Genomic DNA, 16456 nt, shown 5'->3' on the forward strand with positions numbered 1-16456 from the left:
CAAGTATTCAACATCCAGCCTCTGATTTCTGTTCGGCCAAGTGTTTTCATCACCATCACAGAGAATGTTTTCTCTGGCCATACATGTCGGCAAAAGGTGCCTTGCATGGCGGAGCCACCCTGACATGCATATGCAGTGATGTCTTGACGGGCCTCCTCCATGGCCTGGAGAAGTGATGCCTGCTTATGTGTCCGATCAGATTGAAATTTAAAACGTATATTCCTCATGACTACAAGAATGTTCAATCCAATATGGCTGCCAGACCATGTGACGTATTAATTATTCATGAACGCCCTGGTATCCAAGGCTTAGGAAACATGTGGGTGAAGTTTCCCCTCGATCTGTCAATCCATTCTGGGGAATAAGGTTTTTAAAGGTTTATTCATCAAAAAAAAAAAATCATAACTGCCAAACCATGTGACCTATGACGTCAGAGGCGAACTTTTTGTTCCTCGTGGATCGGTGATCATACCTGTAAAGTTTCACCTCGATCTGTTCAGCCGTTTACGGAAAAGAAGATTTTTGCAGGTTTTTATATTAAATACAATATGGCTGCCAAACCACGTGACCGATGACGTCATCAATTTTTTTCCCCCCATACAATTTAGCTCCAGATGACCCTCAAAATTTTTCATACTGATCGGATAAAGTGTTTGATGTTTGTAATTATGATGTCAGCATGAAGCCACCTGTGACATCATCAAGAAAAATCACACTCGTTTCCAATGGGGAATACTTTACATGTTCCAAGTTTCAGTTTTTTCCATGGAGCGGTTTTAGAGATAAAAGGTCCAGTTTTTTCCTTTTTTCCAACATTGCTGCCACACCACGTTACCAATGACGTCATAATTATGGGAACAGTGGAAGTGGACGTGACGTGCAGGTATGAGGAATACAAGAACATACAAGTCAATGGGAAAGATACTCATCACCATTTTACCCTCAAGCTTCCACATCACATTAATACCATGTCTGCGGTGCATTGAACATTGAAACACAAAGCAAATAACTCCAACAATAGTGCTCGACACGGACTAATGACAAATTCTTACCTGCAACCAGGTGTAACCTACAGTATAATTGTTGCAAAGTTGAACTGTTTTTTTGTTGTTTTGTTTATATAATTCTGCAAAGCTGGTTTGCAGGAGGAAATGCTGTGCTTGAGAATGTGCTGGAGGCAGAATGGTGGTTCATTGTGTTTGAATCATTTTGATTCATAACCACAGACATTTCACCACAAATCGAGTCTCATCAGAGGAAAAGGGCTTGCAGTTGGCTTCATGGTTAAGGTGGCTGGCTTAAGATCTTAGAGTCTGAAGTTCAAGTCCCTGTCCTTCTGTTGAACCAGGTGGGTTGACAGAGCCTGTCATCCTTCCGAGGTCGGCAAAATGAGTACCAGCTTACTAGAAACGGGGGGGGGCACTACATCAGCAGCCCAGCTGCACCCACAAAAAATGATGCAGCCAAGTCGCCAAGCAGCCACAGCAGTGTGACCACTCCTTGGCTTTTCACAAGATTTTGGCTATTCGTTGTTCACCTTGGCGTCTTGATTTTCTTGGCGGATAGGTTTTCTATTATCATCGCTTTTCCGAAACCTTGTGAATTCTTGGCTTTTTTCATTGGCTCACCTTGACATTTATGAAAATGAGGAGTGGTCACACTGAGCCACAGGCTCCATATGTATAAATAAATAAATCAATCTGTGGAAAGAGTCCCACAAGCAGAGTCTGTACAATTTGTCCTTGCAATTTTGAGGATGACACCTTCAGATCCAACAGATTGTATGCAAAGCTTCCAGTGGTATCTTGGAGGCCAACTAAATTAATCCAATCTGCCTTAGCTTGCCGAGGGAAGTGAATGTGACCATCAACTGCTTTGCTGGATCTACGAGTACGAGGTTCGGAACACATTATCCAATTCCCTGCATTTCCCCCCCCCCCTCCTCGGGGAGAATCTGAAAAACACCAGCATCAGCTCTATTTCGAGCCGACACGGATCTCCGGTACCTTGTACATGTCGCTGTGTTTGAGCCTGAGGAGTAACTACTGAATTCTATCTATTTGGGTTCTTCCCGACATCTGTTCTTTGTTCCTTTCATACTTCTTTCTATTTTTTTCTTTTTGTCACAATCTTCTTCTACCCTCCTATTTCCCTCTTTCGTTATCTTTCTGTCTATGGAGAAGTGAATTCTTGCAGAAAGTTTTCTGCAAGGCTCACTTGGCTGCTCCTAGATGGGTTTGAGGGTAGTGGAGTGGCGGCTGAAACCCCGAATCCTATCCAGGTTCCTCCTGATGACTCCATCTTTGCTCTTTACTTCGTCAGGTTCCTTCTTGGTCTTCTATTTGATTTAAAATATTTCATATCTTGGCTCCTGGAGGAATCATCTTCATCTTATTCTTTAACATGTAGCCACATGGCTGCGGTCGCGTCATTTGCTTGGGGGCACAGCTGTGCCGCTGATGCAGTGCCCCCTGAAGGTTAGAGCAGGAATTTTGAATCCGTTCATGATGCGGTGACAACTCGCCAACTCTTCGCAAAAGACACCGTGGGATCTTCAACATCCACCAACTAATGATAGCCTCACCCTTCCTGTGAAACATTAGGGTCGAGAATAGGGGGTTTAGAGCCAGGTCTGGATTCAAGCTCAAATGAGACAACTTGGAGGGGAGTGCGCTTACCTCTCGGATATCCTGCTCGACTCGGCAATCATATGACGAAATGGGACAACTCATATAAGGCAACAACCATGTAGATATTATCCTATTGAATTAGCACACGCCACACTACATCAACCCAATGCCTTTTGCAATTACATTCAATGTCTTCATTCAAATCCATTTCTGTATACACCTTCTATTGCTTTCAATTTCAATCCATTCGCTGGCCAACTGTACTTAAGGTAGACGAAGATGCAACAGACCATGTGTTACATCATTTTGTATGCCCCCTGTTTATGTAATGACTGTAATGCTTGGTCGAGAGCACAAAAAGACTGGTTTGAGACATTTTACCAAGTCGACAAATGTACGCACATCCTGTCATTCCGAGTAGCAACAAACTACACTGCAGTATCAATGCAGTGTCAGTTAAGCATGCTGAAATGATCGGATGTAAAACTTCGAGGTGACAAAAGGTTGGAGGCAACGTGTTGACAGTGGGGTGGTGGGATGAATGAACAGGAAGAGGAGATCGAGACTCGGAAAGGAAAAATATCTGGAACAAGCAGTGTGAGGGTGAAGAGGTGCCACGATGAAAGGAAAGATCACAGGTATGAATGGAGGATGACGAGGTTTTCTTATGTACGGCACTACCAACTTGAAGAGTCTTGGAGAGAAGACTGGGGTTAAAGAGACCAAGGAAGTAGATCCCACAATCAGAAGGAGTGGAGGTGAGAATTAACCCTTTATTTTTGGAGTTTGACCAGGTGGGTGTGCTGGAAAAAACATGTGTGAGATGGAGGACAGACAAGAGGAAGCAAGACCCAAGGAGCCGGTAAAAACGGGAGGCCATTAACTCGTGTGCAATTGAATGAGCAGCAGGTCCAACGTTTTTGCTTCTTTCTAGGAGATTCCACAGCTTTCAGGAGAAACAGGTGGAAGCGGAGGTACCAACCCGTAAGGTAGAGCAGTGCTCCACTGAGTTGCAGCCAAGGCAATGTAGGCCGTGGTAAGTTCAGGTTTACGTTTGCCATGATGGAAGACTTCCCTGCATCTGCAGGTGCCTTCATTTTTAATGGAAATTTATCATCTCTGCCATGTAAGGTGGAAGGAGGTTATGTTTTCACCCCTGTCTGTCTGTTTGTCTGTTTGTGTACCAGATATCTCAAACAGTTGAGGACGGATTCGGACGAAACTTGGTGGACATGTTGGATGTGACGAGGACAAGTTGATTCGATTTTGGTGAAAATCCAGATCCGGATACCATTATTTATTTATTTATTTATTTATTTTTAAAGTGATTTTTCACCATTCAGAGATTAGGGCTAAAAACGACATATAGCATTATATATATATATATATATATATATATATATATATATATATATATATATATATATTGGGCCCAATATGTTCTACTGGATCAAGCATTGAGTGGTGGAGGTATGCACTCTACTGAATGCCCTTCTCGTTTCATATGTACTCGTCGATATCCGCTCCATCTGGGAGCTTTTGTGAAGTAATATCGAGGTATGTGGATGCAATTCCTATCTCTTATGCTACTGTGCGAGAAGGATGACATAGAGTATCATTTCCTGCACATGGGATAACAAATAAGTCACCATAGATACTCTTTCCAGTGGAAACTAGAGTTCATAGAACACGATACCCTGTGCAGTGTTGAAGTTCACTCTTCAGTTTTAATATACACATCCAAGTTTTAATAAACACATCCAAAAAAACCCCGAGGTTTAACACTACTGAAACAGTCTTAAAAGTTACATCACCCTTGTACATCACCCTATAGAACATGTCCAAGTATGACTAAACGGAAGGGTTTTGAAAGTGCGAAGAAGGCAATTTGTGTTCCACAGATATCAACTATATAATTCATTTTAAAGGAGTAAATAACACCTCCATCAACTGAAGTTGACTTTGACAATTGATGTGTGAAGAAAAAAAAACCTTGTTCCCATTTCAACAACAATAGATCCACTGAGAGATTACGAGACATGCAGACACATCATTGTGTACATGTAATGGTAACACAAATGTATGTGACAACAATGTCAGCAAACCTGGGCCCAACTAGAATTTTCTCAAGTTGCATGTCATGTTACAAAAATTATGATAAATGAACGGGTGTATAGGGGAGGGAGGAGGGAGAAAAGTTGTATTTGTCGACATTACACTACCTGTACTATAGCCGAGGAGACATGCCCTCCACTCTCTGCACTATGGCCAAGCGGAGAGGCAGGCACCACGCTCTGTACTATGGCTATGGTGGGAGGTAAGCCCCACCCTCTTTACTATCCACTCTCTGTACTATGGCCACTGGGGAGGTATACCCTCTGGACTATATTGTTTCATAAAAACATTTTATTCATTGTCCCTGGAATGCAAATTAATATCTCCAAGAGGTGGTGATTTTATAATTTTCACATTGCACAATTGCCATAACACATTGTATTTGATATTTCAACATTTCCAACCTTAAAAGAAAACCACAACCTCTCCAGTTACTGTTTCCATAGAGACCAATTGTATTATAACAGATGATGTCATGCTTGGAGTTGGGTTACATAACAACTCAGAAAGACTACTTGTTCAAGGAAATAGTTAAGTTGTGTCTGAACTTGACGTAAAAGACAAAAAAGACAAAAGGTCAAATTTATTTGTTTGCCTTCGTCTGGTGTCTAAGAATGCAAACAAATTTATGATTAGACTTGCAGATTAAACCCGGTTCCACCACCAGGCTGTTGAAAGGGAATTTGTTCCCAGTGGAGAGTGGAATATTTCGGGAGTTTTAAGTTTGCTGTGAATGTCCTTTGACAACATAATAGTGACTAACTGGTAAGACTACTAAGGTCTCTCAGTGAAATAAATTGATGGAAAGGTAATTATACATTGACGGAATTAACTGAATAATTTGTGGTTATAATATTTTGGTGTGCGAACCAGCGACTCTGAACCTATACACCATCCATGTGCCAACCTACTCACAGAAATGCACACAACTAGAAATTCCGTGAATATCGTTATTTTTAGACCACCGCATGCACTGTCCGGATCCAATATCTCTTAAATGAGGTATCATCCAGCATTATATGTACTGTGGTTACAATGTTTACCCCGTTCAGACACAATCATGAAACTTGCATTTATACAACCTATCGATAGCAAGAAAAGGCAAATCTCTCTCTCTCTCTCTCTCTCTCTCTCTCTCTCTCTCTCTCTCTCTCTCTCTCTCTCTCTCTCTCTCTCTCTCTCTCTCTCTCTCTATCTCTATCTCTATCTCTATCTCTATCTCTATCTCTATCTCTATCTCTATCTCTATCTCTATCTCTATCTCTATCTCTATCTCTATCTCTATCTCTATCTCTATCTCTATCTCTATCTCTATCTCTATCTCTATCTCTATCTCTATCTCTATCTCTATCTCTATCTCTATCTCTTTCTATATATATCTCTCTCTTTCTATATATATCTCTCTCTCTCTTTCTATATATATCTCTCTCTCTCTTTCTATATATATATCTCTCTCTCTCTCTTTCTATATATATATATATATATATATATATATATATCTCTCTCTCTCTCTTTCTATATATATATATATATATATATATATATATATATATATATATATATATATATATATATATATATCTCTCTCTCTCTCTTTCTATATGTTGTCCTGCTACCAAGTACAATGACCAAATGTCAATCAACTGCAGGAAAGCTGAACATTCTCTCTCTCCAAATTGCATGGAAATGTGCCCATTATTCATGAGTTACACAAATTTGATCCCATCGTGTATGGAAAGCAAATAAATAGAAACCAGGCAATTTGAATGTCAAGCCTTGCGAACAGAGAAAAAATTTCAAATGATTTATTCAAGTCGCTGCACAAAGCATGGTTGTGTTGAATTGTTAAAGGGCAAGGTACATGGCAGTTGGACAATGTCCCCATGTTTTAGGGTGTCTCACTGAAGGTACAATTTAGGTAATGGAACTATTATATGTGTACAACGCAAAACAAGGACAGTGGAGAATAACAGGTGTGGTTTAAGAACAATTTGAGAGGAGATGTGAATCCATTCAACATGAGATGGCATTTGAATCCACTTGACATGAGGACATTTTTTGAATCCACTGTAATCTTTGTAGAAATGGATTTCTCATTTGTATACTCCTTTTCTATATGTCTATTTATATTTCACCATTAGCAGATTTACCCAGCGTTGCACAGGAAAAGAAACGTGAATAAGTGACACTTTGTAGCCAAAGGAATTTTGGAAATTGTAATATGCTCTGCTCCTGCCATCAGGTGGTGCTTCACGGTACATATTTACATAGAGAACTTACGCCCCGCCCCCCCCCCACACCCCCACCTGAAGCCACGACCTCATAGCCGATGTTACTCCTCACACAAAGTTGTATTTGTACCCTGAGTTTGTAACCTAACAGATATGGCCATGCATAGAACAGAGACGGAGAGAGGGAGAGAGAGGGAGGGAGAGGGAGGGGGAGGGAGGGAGAGGGAGGGAGAGAAATATAGAGGGAGAGATATAGAGAGATATATATTGAAATTGAATGCCAAATGTTGATAAATAATATTTAAAAGTATTAAAGCTATTGTAGACCAGGCCCGTGGAGCAAATAGATATTCTGGGGTCGCAGCTTCAAAAAAAACAAAACATCTGAACTCTTGTTAATATTTCTGCTCAGGTAACAACACTTGCCTTATGTTATGACGAGACATCCAGAATAGTTCATGTTTTCACTGTTCGTCCTCATTGGACGCCATGTCTTTGTAATCTTGGTGTATTGGCATGGGAGCTCAGGGGCAACCCCGACACAGTCAGTGTTTTTAAGTCACAGGTATATCGCAAAACTCGGTCAGAAAAGGGCTGATGAAGCCCCCCTCCCTTTCCCCTCCCTTTCTCCTCCTCACACCCAGCCCTGCAGTTCCACCCTGCAGATTCACAGCAAGTTAAACATGCACAGCAATCAAGGAATAAAAGGAAGCTTCACATTCAGTGATTTTGAAGAGGGATTTACAACATAAATGCACAATGAAAAGTTACCAAGGCAACGTTTGCTAAAATGCCACAGAATTCCTGCTGTTCTGTTGAGTTGTGTTCTTGAAAGGGTAAACACACATGGGAATATTTATCCAAAGCAGTGACAGGATGTACAAGGTTTATATAAAGCAGTGATGGGATGGGGGGTGTTTACATGAAGTTGTGATGAGATGGGGGATGTTTACATGAAGTAATGATGAGATGGGGGATGTTTACATGAAGTAGTGATGAGATGGGGGACGTTTACATGAAGTAGTGATGAGATGGGGAATGTTTACATGAAGTAGTGATGTGATGGGGGATGTTTACATTAAGTGGTGATGAGATGGGGATGTTTATGTAAAGTGGTGATGAGATGGGGATGTTTATGTAAAGTGGTGATGAGATGGGGATGTTTATATGAAGTAGTGATGAGATGGAGAATGTTTACATGAAGTAGTGATGTGATGGGGGATGTTTACATTAAGTGGTGATGAGATGGGGATGTTTATGTAAAGTGGTGATGAGATGGGGAAGGTGAAAAAGTTTTTTTTTATTATTGATAATAGACACATTATATATGGTGTGATGGAACATTCATTATATGCAAGTTATTGATATCTTTTACTTGCATTTGTGTACTTGTCTCAAAAAAAAAATTCATCTGTTCTCTCAAATGACGTCAAACGAATGAATAAAATTAGTTGACAACATAGTCTTTTGAGGAAATCTATGGAATTTGGGCAGAGGATTGGTAAGCAATAGCTAATGCTTTCAAAGGGTACCAAAGGGTCTTTAACGTCCACAAGCAACCGCTTGCACATTGGACACATGGGTTAACATTTTCTCAAATGAAGCACCTGCAACCCTGAAGCAATGCTGTGCCCAGAAAACCTCCTGGGGTATTTTTGGGTTTTTAAAGCCTTTTGATTAAACCTTCACAATTTTGATAAAAAGTGAGTTCTACATGAAAGACAAAAGGGGTTTTTTATTGTTGTTACCCTCGCCAAAGGAGAGGGTATTGCATTTGGGTCCGTTTGTTTGTCTGTTTGCTACTTGCAAAATCGAAGATTTATTCAAGTATATTGGTTTTGTTATTTTGTCTGTTTGTACGTGTCTGCTCGTCTGTTTGTCTACAGGTCTACAGGTCACCTACAGGTCTACAGGTCACCTATCGCCTACTGGTCACAATCTTTAACCGGTCTTCACGAAACTTTACCACATGGTAGAGTTTGTCATAAGGAAGAAGCCTATTGTTTTTGAGGTCAAAAGGTCAACAACTTAGATGAGATTTCTAAAGTCCTCATTTTACATCTGATTGACTTTAAATTTTAAGAGGATATATATTTCAGGTCACTGATTTCAACGACTAATTATTTTGGAAGTCTACATCGGCCAAAAGGTCAACATCGGCAGTATTTCTAAAATTGTCAATTTTCATCCAATTCACTTGAAATTTGAAGAGTTGCACATTTGGTCATTGAGGTCAAATTCAACCAGCAATTATTTTTGAGGTCAAATTTGTTTTTCTGGATTTTGCAAGTGTCGTGTTCTGCACGATGTCTTCTTCTTGTTTGTTTGTTTGTTTGTCTGTTTTCTGTTTGTCTGTCTGTTTGTTTTTCCGCACAGAACTTTCGTGTTTTTCTCCACAACTGCTTGTCGGATTGAGAGGAAATTTTCACCATTTGTGCGACTATGCACGTAAAATGCTTTTATGATAATTATCACATCATAGGTCGCGTGGTGTGGCAGCCATATTGGAAGCATGGAAAAACTTTGGACCTCTGTATCTCTGAAACCGCACCAAGGAAAAAATTGAATCTTGGCATTTGGCAAGTACTCCTCATGCGGAATAAGTGATTTTTAAAATAACATCATAGGTGCCCTCATTATGACGTCACAATTACATATGAAGAACGCCACATCCAATCAGTATGGAAATTGTTGAGGGTCATTTTAGGAGAAAATGGTCCACAGGAAAAAAAAATCGTATTCAAAAAAAATATCATCGGTCATGTGATTCGGCAGCCATATTGTTTTTTTGTTTTTTTTTAAACCTTCAAAAACCTTCCCTGAAGTGGCTGAACAGATCGAGGCGTAACTTTACACGTATGACCGCCTGTCCATAAGGAAGAAAAAATTCACACATATGATGTAATTGGTCACATGGTTTGGCAGCCATATTGGATTTACCCTAAAACCTTAAAAAATCTTATCCAGAATGGCTGGACAAATCAAGGGGAAACTTCACACAAGTGTTCCCTAAGCCATGGTTGTACAAGTTTGTTGAGGAATAATTGATAGGTCACATGGTTTGGCAGCAATATTGGATTGAAGAAAATATTAAATAACCTGGAACCGCTTAATCAATCAATGTGCAACTCCACATTTATGATCGAGTAGAGATAGGTAATACATGTTTTAAATTTCAACTTGATCAGACACATGGTTTGGCAGCCATATTGGATTTACCCTCAAACATAAAAAAATACACCACTCAAAAAAAGTCCTGGCAAGGGTCTGAAATCTCTGATTGCTTTTTTTCTTGTTGAGTAATTCATCACTTTCACTATATTTAATACAGAGGATTGTCCCCTGGGGCCAAGTTTAACAAACCTGTGCAGGCAAGAACAAACAAAATGTCTTGTCTTTGGACAGCGATGTGACTACTGAAAGGTCAAAAGCTTTAATTTTTAGCTCACATAGATTTTAGTCTGGCGACCTTATGTGATCGAGCAGTGTCCGTCGGTGAGTGAGTAAGTGAGTCAGTCACTCCGTAAACACCAGTCATTATTGCTTGAACCAAACACACGATTTTGATGTAACTTAGCCACAAACTTCATATCTGATGCCTAACGAAGGTGTATCGACCACATCAAAATCTGCGCTTATTAAGGGAGTCAACGGGGGGGGGGGGGTTTGACCACCTACACTGCTCCAAAATATGTATTTGCTGTCTTCTCCGAAACTACACACATCATTTTGATGAAACTTGACCACAACATTCATCACTCGTGATGTACTAAAGTTTGTTCACGGAATTTTTTTTAAATCACTAATTAAAAAAATGTACATTTTCTTCTTCCTTTTTTTTTTTTTTCTTTAACTGTTATTTTCATCAAGTTTAGTTTGAGTACAAAGCAGATGCGGATGGGCTTTGTGTTTTGAGATTTTTTGTAGTTATTATTGTTACTATCATAAAAGACCTGTCGCTTCACTGACAAGAATACCAGTCTTCTAATCGATGGTGCAAGAACAAACAAAAAAAAGGATTCCTGGGAGATCATGCCCTCAGTGCAAGAATAACCAGCATAGCAAGTTGGCGTTTGCAGTTTCACCATGTGCCCATGTACCCATACTCACAAACTGTACGTTATTTATTTACTAGCAAATCCAACAACCCGTCCTCACATCCACAAAGCTGCCTCCTTCCCCTGCCCTCTCACCTCCATCTCATCACTCCACCTCCTCAAATCCTGAACTGCCTTCTGCCCCCTCTCTTGCCCCCCACTCTCTCGTCCATCACCACTGAGCCTTTTCTCCTCCTCATCCAGCCCTCTCCCCAAGCTCTTCTGTAACCCCTCACACTCTTTCAACAACTCTCCTTACCTTCCCCCCTCCCCTCCCCTCCCTTTTCTTTAATAGTGTGGACCTCAAACATCCAGGGCCTTCGCTCAAACCTGACAGATCTTTCCATACATGTTGCCACTGACAAACCACAGATCTCCTCATGTCTCTGTTCCACACTGTAATTTATCCTTCCCACTCCCGCCCCTCTTGTCTCCTGCTCTCCTTGTACGTTCTGTGTGTTAGCTCTCATATGAGCCTCGACAGTGTATACGAAAAACAAAAAAGAGGAAGAGAGAAGGGAGAAGGATAGAGGAGGGAGGGAGGAGCGATGGAAGGGAGAGAGGGGTGAGAGAGAGAGAGAGAGAGAGAGAGAGAGAGAGAGAGAGAGAGAGAGAGAGAGAGAGAGAGAGAGAGAGAGAGAGAGAGAGAGAGAGATAGTGGTGGGAGAGAGAGAGAGGGATAGGGATAGTGGTTGGAGAGAGAAAGAGAGAGCGAGATAGGGGTGGGGTAAGAGAGGGAGTGTGGAGCGAGGGGAAGGGGGAGAGGAGAGGGGATTCTGGCAGATGTGATGCCCAGCTGAAGTCCATCCAAGAGGAGGCACACACATTGATTAATCACCCTGCCTGTGAAACACCAGGATGACAGTTAACAGCTGAGTCGGGATTCAAACCCAGGCGAGCCAGCTTAGAGCGAGCATGCTTACTTCTCGGCTATCCTGCCATGATCTGGCGATTCATTCTTTTATAAAAATTGAATTGATCTGAGCAGCAGTTCCGACTGCTGTTTAAAAAAAAAAAAAGCTTTCATTTGGCCAAGTTGCACATTCTTTGACCCCCTTTCTCTCCTTGGTCTCCAGAGAGTTGTCTGGTGGAAGAGGGGGTTTGGGAGAAGAATAACATGAGGAGAGGGAAGGGAAGGCAGTGCGAGGGGATGTGAGGGGAGACAGCACGAGGTGATGGAAGGGGAGGCAGCACGAGGGGATGGAAGGGGAGGCGGCGTGAGGTGATAGATGGGGAGGCAGAGCGAGGGGATGTGAGGGGAGACAGCACGAGGTGATGGAAGGGGAGGCAGCACGAGGGGATGGAAGGGGAGGCGGCGTGAGGTGATAGATGGGGAGGCAGAGTGAGGGGAGGGAATGGGAACGCAGTGTGAGGGGAGGGAAAGGGGAGACAATGTGAGGGGAGGGAATGGGAACGCAGTGTGAGGGGAGGGAATGGGAACGCAGTGTGAGGGGAGGGAATGGGAAGACAATGTGAGGGGAGGGAAAGGGGAGACAATGTGAAGGGAGGGAAAGGGGAGACAATGTGAGGGGAGGGAAAGGGGAGACAATGTGAGGGGAGGGAAAGGGGAGGCAGTGTGAGGGGAGGGAAAGGGGAGGCAGTGTGAGGGGTGGGAAAGGGGAGACAATGTGAGGGGAGGGAAAGGGGAGGCAGTGTGAGGGGAGAAACACCCCACACACTCATTTGTACCCATTTGCATCACGTCCGTGTGTGCTGCCTACGTACCTCTTCGCTTGCAGAAACTACTGACTGTTCATATTTATTCGCATATTAATATTAATATTTTGCAATGAAAACAAATCACAAAGTTTCTCTTCATTTGCAGAAACTACCGACTCTTAATATATTTGTGGAACTGTAATAGGATATTTATATTAATATTTTGTAATGTAAGCAGATTGTCCAAAACGGAAAGACTAAACTACGTTGGTAATTCCCAAAAACAGGACTCCTGTGGACTGTTCGGTCACGGAGAGCAAAAGCAGATATGAAGCACGGCGTTGCGCCCAATGAAGTTACACTTTCTGCACATTCCTTAATCTTTTCTTCACTCAATATAATTGTCCGAACCATAGAAAAAAGTTAAGTTTAATGCTTTGCTGAAACAAATACACTTAGTTCGAAAAAAAAATCATTAATTTGTTAAAATCTTCGGATTTCGGTCCAGATTTTGGCACTTATATTGTCCACCAAATCTCATTCTCAAATCCGACATTATATTTCGATTATATACTTTAATTTTTCTGTGAGAGTAGATGGTGTTTCCAAATTGAGGCATGTTTGAATAGGCCGAACAAAATGGTGAATTAGGATCCCCAACTGAGGGCGGGTGATTTGTCTGAGGGTGTCCAAGGATGCGCCTGATAAAGGACATAATTAAATAAGGCCGTTAATTATCTTTAAAAAGGTGTTTTAATTAACTCATAACCCAATTTTCACTCATGCACTTCCTTGGAGTTCTCTTAGTATGCATGCAAAGACTCAGGCTGATGGGTTTCATGGTTTTGTAGTTATGGAGGAGAAACACTGACACGCACATTGACATTTATTCGTATAAATTTTTGCATTTGCCTCACAAACCTTCCTGGGAATTATCTGAATCCACCGTCATTGGTTTCAATGAAATCCGAAGATTCCATTCTCAAGTTATAACACGACAGACAGACAGACAGACAGATATGGCTCCTTTTATAATGTTCGATTATCCTCCACCTGGGCTCTACCCATCATGTGTAATTTACTCATAATCATTTGCTCATGGTTCTTATCTGGTAGTTGATAGTGTGTTGTTTAAAGTATTTCATGACAAGCTTTAGATTTTTGGAAATTCCCCTGTGCTCTGTGTCACACATCTGTAAATTATTATTTATTTTTACTTCGTTTGTACAGAGTATGGAAAATGGAAATAAACTGAAACCTCATATGATATAACTCTGACCTGAAACCTCATATGATATAACTCTGACCTGAAACCTCATATGATATAACTCTGACCCTAACCGATTAGCATGAACCTTTAACTGCAGTCTCAGAAATTCCAGAACATAAAACGTTAAGAGTGGTCACAACGTGTTCACAAATGTGTTATTAACTCATCCCAAGGACTCATTGAGGTTGTTGTCTTTATCTAAACCTTCCCTATCCCATCACTCAGAGCAGTGAAGGTTCTCACCTTGCTCACTGAAACAACACTTCCATATTGTAGCTGTCCCTCACCCTCTTTTGCCGGTTCAACACCACTCATGCCCAACTCACCTGTCCTTGCCATTTTCGTCCATGGGGGTCCGCACAAGGGGTCTCAAGATTGACCTCTCGAGCTTGTGACTCGAAAGGTCTGGAGAATCAGTCCACTCACTCTCCTTGTCAGAGAGACCTTGACGTCTCCGACTCGATCGTCTCCACATGATGCTCAACTTGCTCGAGGAAAGACTCCCTCTCCTGTTTGTTGGGTTTCCAACTTGTTTATACATTGTTTATGTCCATCTCACGTGTTTGTCTCTGTCTCTGTCTCTGTCTCTGTCTCTCTCTCCCTCTCACTCTATCTCTCTCTCTCTCTCTCTCTCTCTCTCTCTCTCTGACTCTCTCTCTCTCTCTCTCTCTCTCTCTCTCTCTCTCTCTCTCTCTCTCTCTGCTGCCCGAATGCACACCTCTTCTCTTCTCTTCTCTCTTCTCTCTCACCCTCGTTCTCCTCGGTTGTGTCCACACCCCACGCGTGTCCTGAGGGACACGCCCCACCACCTCGAGACACTCCCTCCACTCACACCATTTATACACATACAATACTGTGCACGAGTTTGGGTTCTTTTCACTTTTCTGGTGTTATGCAACATTAAACATTTGTGGGAAGTTGGAAATGTGCAATACAGGAAGTTTTTGATTTTTTGAATACTTCCACTTCTTGTGCTGGCATGATTTCATGCTTTCAACTAGCTATGATCAATGGTGCATCGCCACTGCTTCCAAGTATGGGGGCACCACTGTTGCTGTGCCCCTCTTACCAGCACACTGGTACTCATTTCACCAACTTCGGAAGGATGACAGGCTGAGTAAACCCCACCTGGTGTTAATTCAGCAGCTGATGGGGCTTGAACTCAGGACCCTAAGAGCCCAAGGCCACCACCCTAACCACGAAGCACCTGAACCACAAAGCCAACACCAGGCTTCTCCAGGTAGATAATAATTCAAATTTCTGGGAAAGTAAATTCCCTATCACAGTTACCTTTAGGTATCTACTGTAAATAGAGGAGGTGTGTGTGTGTGTGTGTGTGTGTGTGTGTGTGTGTGTGTGTGTGTGTGTGTGTGTGTGTGTGTGTGTGTGTGTGTGTGTGTTGCTTTTTTGTGTCTATTAATTACATATGCCTTAATTAATTACATACTATTGGAATGTACCTTTTGACCCTTTGGACTGCTGAGACTCCTTTGACCTTTGAAGATCCTTTAAGACCCCCCAAGCCCCTTAAGACCACCAAGGTATTACAAATCCCACCATTTACAGTCCCACGTTCCTGTCGCCATGTTTTCCAGTACAGTGAAGTGTTTTGAATTATAAGCAGTAGGTATGTTTTTGCTTCATGCACGTAACCAGGGTTATTTTCTTTTTCGCGTATACAGAGGTGTCAGTTGCCTACACACCGCCCAAATAAAGGTATGCGTCAGGAGAACGTGTTGCATGCTTGGAACAAGATAACCCATCGGGTGTGTGCTCTGCTTGTCAGAATAAATTATTGAAGTAATCAACACCAGTCACATTATTACAAATTACAAGAAACCACAACAAAAATGTTGCAAATTAGTGAACATATGAAATTAGTTTTCATCAGCTTGTGTTCCCTTGCTTGAAAGTCGATGAGTGGGTTCAGAATGGAGCTAGGGAGGCAACTTTCAACAGAACAACATGTGAAGATCCAAACTCTGTGAGAAGAAGGCCACACTATGAAGAAAATAGCAGAAAAGCTGAAGAGCTTCAATAGTGTGAGGTACACTTTGCAAAGCCTGAAGGAAATTGGCTTTGTATGAGACAAAAAAAAGCCAAGAAGACACCTGCCCTCCATTCATCCCCACACCCATTATTTGGACAGGTCCCCCTCCTCTATTTTTTTCTCGATCTCCACTGTCGGTGTCCCCCCCCACCCCCTTCTCTCCTGTTCCTTCTGTTTTGTTGTGGCCTGATCTGTTCGGTGTTGTAGCTCTTCCACAAACCTTGACTCTGTATACAAAAAAAAAACAAGAAAAGAAAAGAATCTCCCCAAGGCAAAAAAGCGTTTGAAGTTGCTCAGTTTACGCGATAGAAAATGATGAAGTCAGCAACTGAAAAATGAAATGAGAGGAGGCCTGAACATTAACATCTCATCCAGAACGATGCACAGAAGGCTGGTTGCAGCAG

The 16456-nt window shown here is 41.8% G+C and overlaps 1 protein-coding gene across 1 annotated transcript in view; it reads right to left on the minus strand.

Moving 5' to 3' along the window:
* LOC147013209 (uncharacterized) overlaps window positions 1-14671 on the minus strand; it is a 101541-nt gene extending 86870 nt beyond the window's left edge. Inside the window, exon 1 of the mRNA XM_085854846.1 lies at window positions 14329-14671. Coding sequence (XP_085710972.1) covers window positions 14329-14543 — 215 coding nt within the window. The 5' untranslated portion in view covers window positions 14544-14671. The remainder of the gene's footprint in view (window positions 1-14328) is intronic.
* Window positions 14672-16456: the final 1785 nt, after the last annotated feature.

Source organism: Eptatretus burgeri, chromosome 14 (assembly GCF_056783735.1).
Source record: "Eptatretus burgeri isolate ZD-2024b chromosome 14, Ebu_testis_v1, whole genome shotgun sequence".
Classification (NCBI taxonomy): domain Eukaryota; kingdom Metazoa; phylum Chordata; class Myxini; order Myxiniformes; family Myxinidae; genus Eptatretus; species Eptatretus burgeri.